At 38.3% G+C, this 2457-nt stretch overlaps 1 protein-coding gene across 1 annotated transcript; it reads right to left on the reverse strand.

Moving 5' to 3' along the window:
• Positions 1–1093: 1093 nt before the first annotated feature.
• Positions 1094–2257, reverse strand: LOC122301445 (zinc finger protein 7-like). Its single transcript, XM_043112816.1, has one exon. The coding sequence runs from the start codon at positions 1775–1777 to the stop codon at positions 1157–1159; it is 621 nt and encodes a 206-aa protein (XP_042968750.1). The 5' UTR covers positions 1778–2257; the 3' UTR covers positions 1094–1156.
• Positions 2258–2457: the final 200 nt, after the last annotated feature.

Genomic DNA, 2457 nt, shown 5'->3' on the forward strand with positions numbered 1-2457 from the left:
TTCATCACATGAGAGGATAGGCCAGGAATTATGGATATTTAGTCATTTAATTTCGTTTAATTTATATTTTTATTCCATGAACATCTTCTTTAAACCGTATATATAATATATGGGTGATTAAAAGATAGGGCTAATGAAGAAAAAAAAATAGGGTTTGAAAAGATACACAATACATTTCGGAAAACAATGGGCCCCATGTGTGTAAATTGGGTATGTCAATGGGGATATATGGGTATTAGGACGGAGCTTTCAAAGGATGAAGGGGCGGCACTTTTGGGCTAGAATTCAGGCTGGACCGGAGCCCTTCATAATACACTCTGCCCAGCCCAAGGCTATTTTCCGGCCCAATTCATCGTTTGGATACATACAATGCTCCTATGTCAATCGCTTCGGGTAATTATCATATCTTGGAAATGGCCTTCCTAACTAATAATTATTGAAAAAGTGGATCTTTAATATATATATATATATATATATTTTTATCTAACATAATGTATTTATCAAGATTAAAATTTTCACTTAAAATCTTTGGTTTTTTTTTTTTAAGTAATTTATCCCATTCTATAGGCCGCTTTGTTACCCAAAGGAATTTTGTCAAGGAAAATGCCTCTTTGCCGCCTGGGCTTCACCACCCATTTTTACTGCTAGCCAATATTTTTTTTTTCACTTAATGATTAAGAAAATGATTTTAAGTGTATTGATATAGTTTTTTTATTTAGTTATTAAGAAAGTGATTAAAAGATATGAAAAGAAAAATGAAAAAAAAAAAAAAAAAACAAGTGTGGTAACCTATAGCAGTAAGCTGCAGGCGGCACAGTAGCATAGTCCTTTTGTTAATTATGATCTGCCAACAAATTCATGAGTATGCACTAAAAATGCATCTCATTTTCAATGCATGATCATGATCATAAGGATCTGTCCTTCAATTGAATTATAGACGTTACATTAATGGTAAGGTAATGATAACAGTAAAATTGAATTGATGACATCTGATTCTATCAACTTTTAAGGTAAATTCCCTACTCCTAAGAGTTGGTATTTGATTGATGGATCGGTGATCATGATGAACATAAGATCAAAAATACTGCAAGGATGAGATTAAAGGACATGAACATACATTAATGAGATACAACTAGAAGCAAAATTATTCCAAGTATTACAGCCGAAGATCTAAGTCAAGCTGATGTACATCCGAATGATCCGATGGTTGTTGATCTGGTAATTTGCCCGTGCGGAAGCTTCCTGGCCAGATCAAATCCATCCTTTCTTCTGCCATGAAAGGTGTCCATGGCTTCCCAAACTCTGCGTTGGCATCGCTAAATCTAGCGACCATGGAAGACCCTTCTCTACTCATGTGCTTGCGCACAAGCGAATGGGGCTGGACGCCCAGTGATCGAGCCGCCGTTAGAGGACGATTATTGAAAGGAAACCCCATTGTCGTCATCATCATCCTTTGAGACTGGCACCTTTTTGCAGCTCCTCTTTCTCTTTTGTGTGCGTTTTGGTGGCCACCCAAGGCTTGCGAACTGTAAAACTTCCTCCCGCAGAAGTTACATGAGAAAACCTTGTTACAGCTTGCTGGTTTTGAAGACTGGGCATGATCAGAATTATCTCCGACTGTTGTGAAGGACTCTATGTTTCTGTTGAGACCTAAACTCAACAATTCTCCCAAGTTCTCATGATCAGCAGCTGTTTCATGATCATATTCACTTTCCTTGGATTCGAAATCTTGGCTGTTTTTTGATATCTCGTTTACTTCTTCCTCCTGGAAAGTCATGGCAGCTGAAAATTAAAGCTTTCAATCTAGCTAGCTAGCTAGCTAGCTGAGGGGTACGAAAAATTAAGAAGTTTTAAGGTATAGGGGTTGAATAAGTGGGGGTGCTTGTTCTTTAATAGCTAGGGATGGGATAATCCAAGCATAAAGGGTAGAAAGAGAGGTACCATACATAAAGGGGAAGGGGAGTTGCAGTACTGGATTGTTGAGTATTATCTCGATCAATTATCTCTGGTGCTCCCACCTGGTTGTAGTGATGCCTAATTCTTTGTGGGCAATGCTTATGTCATCTAATAGTGTTGTCCATATCAAGCTTGGGATTCCCTCCTGATCTTTTTCTTTTACCTCTCTTGTGGCGTTGTAGCAATAATCAACTCCATTATTCTACTTGAATTGATATCTAACAGCAGTTTAACTGTTGACAATGCCACTATATAGAATAAACCTCAATGAATTAAGAAAGCATCATTGCCCTTTTCTTCTCCGGCCTCCCCCCCTCCCCCTCCCTCTCCCTCAATTATTGCGAGGCTCTTCTAGTTTAACTCTTTGCAAAAAGATTATATGCATCGTGACTGGGTCGACATGGTCCCAACCAAGGAGTATGCTGCTCTGCAAACATTAATGGACTACTCCATGCATGCATGTGTTAAAACTCCAAACTTTTGAGCATCATACTAGTTTTG

Source organism: Carya illinoinensis, chromosome 1 (genome assembly GCF_018687715.1).
Source record: "Carya illinoinensis cultivar Pawnee chromosome 1, C.illinoinensisPawnee_v1, whole genome shotgun sequence".
Lineage (NCBI taxonomy): Eukaryota > Viridiplantae > Streptophyta > Magnoliopsida > Fagales > Juglandaceae > Carya > Carya illinoinensis.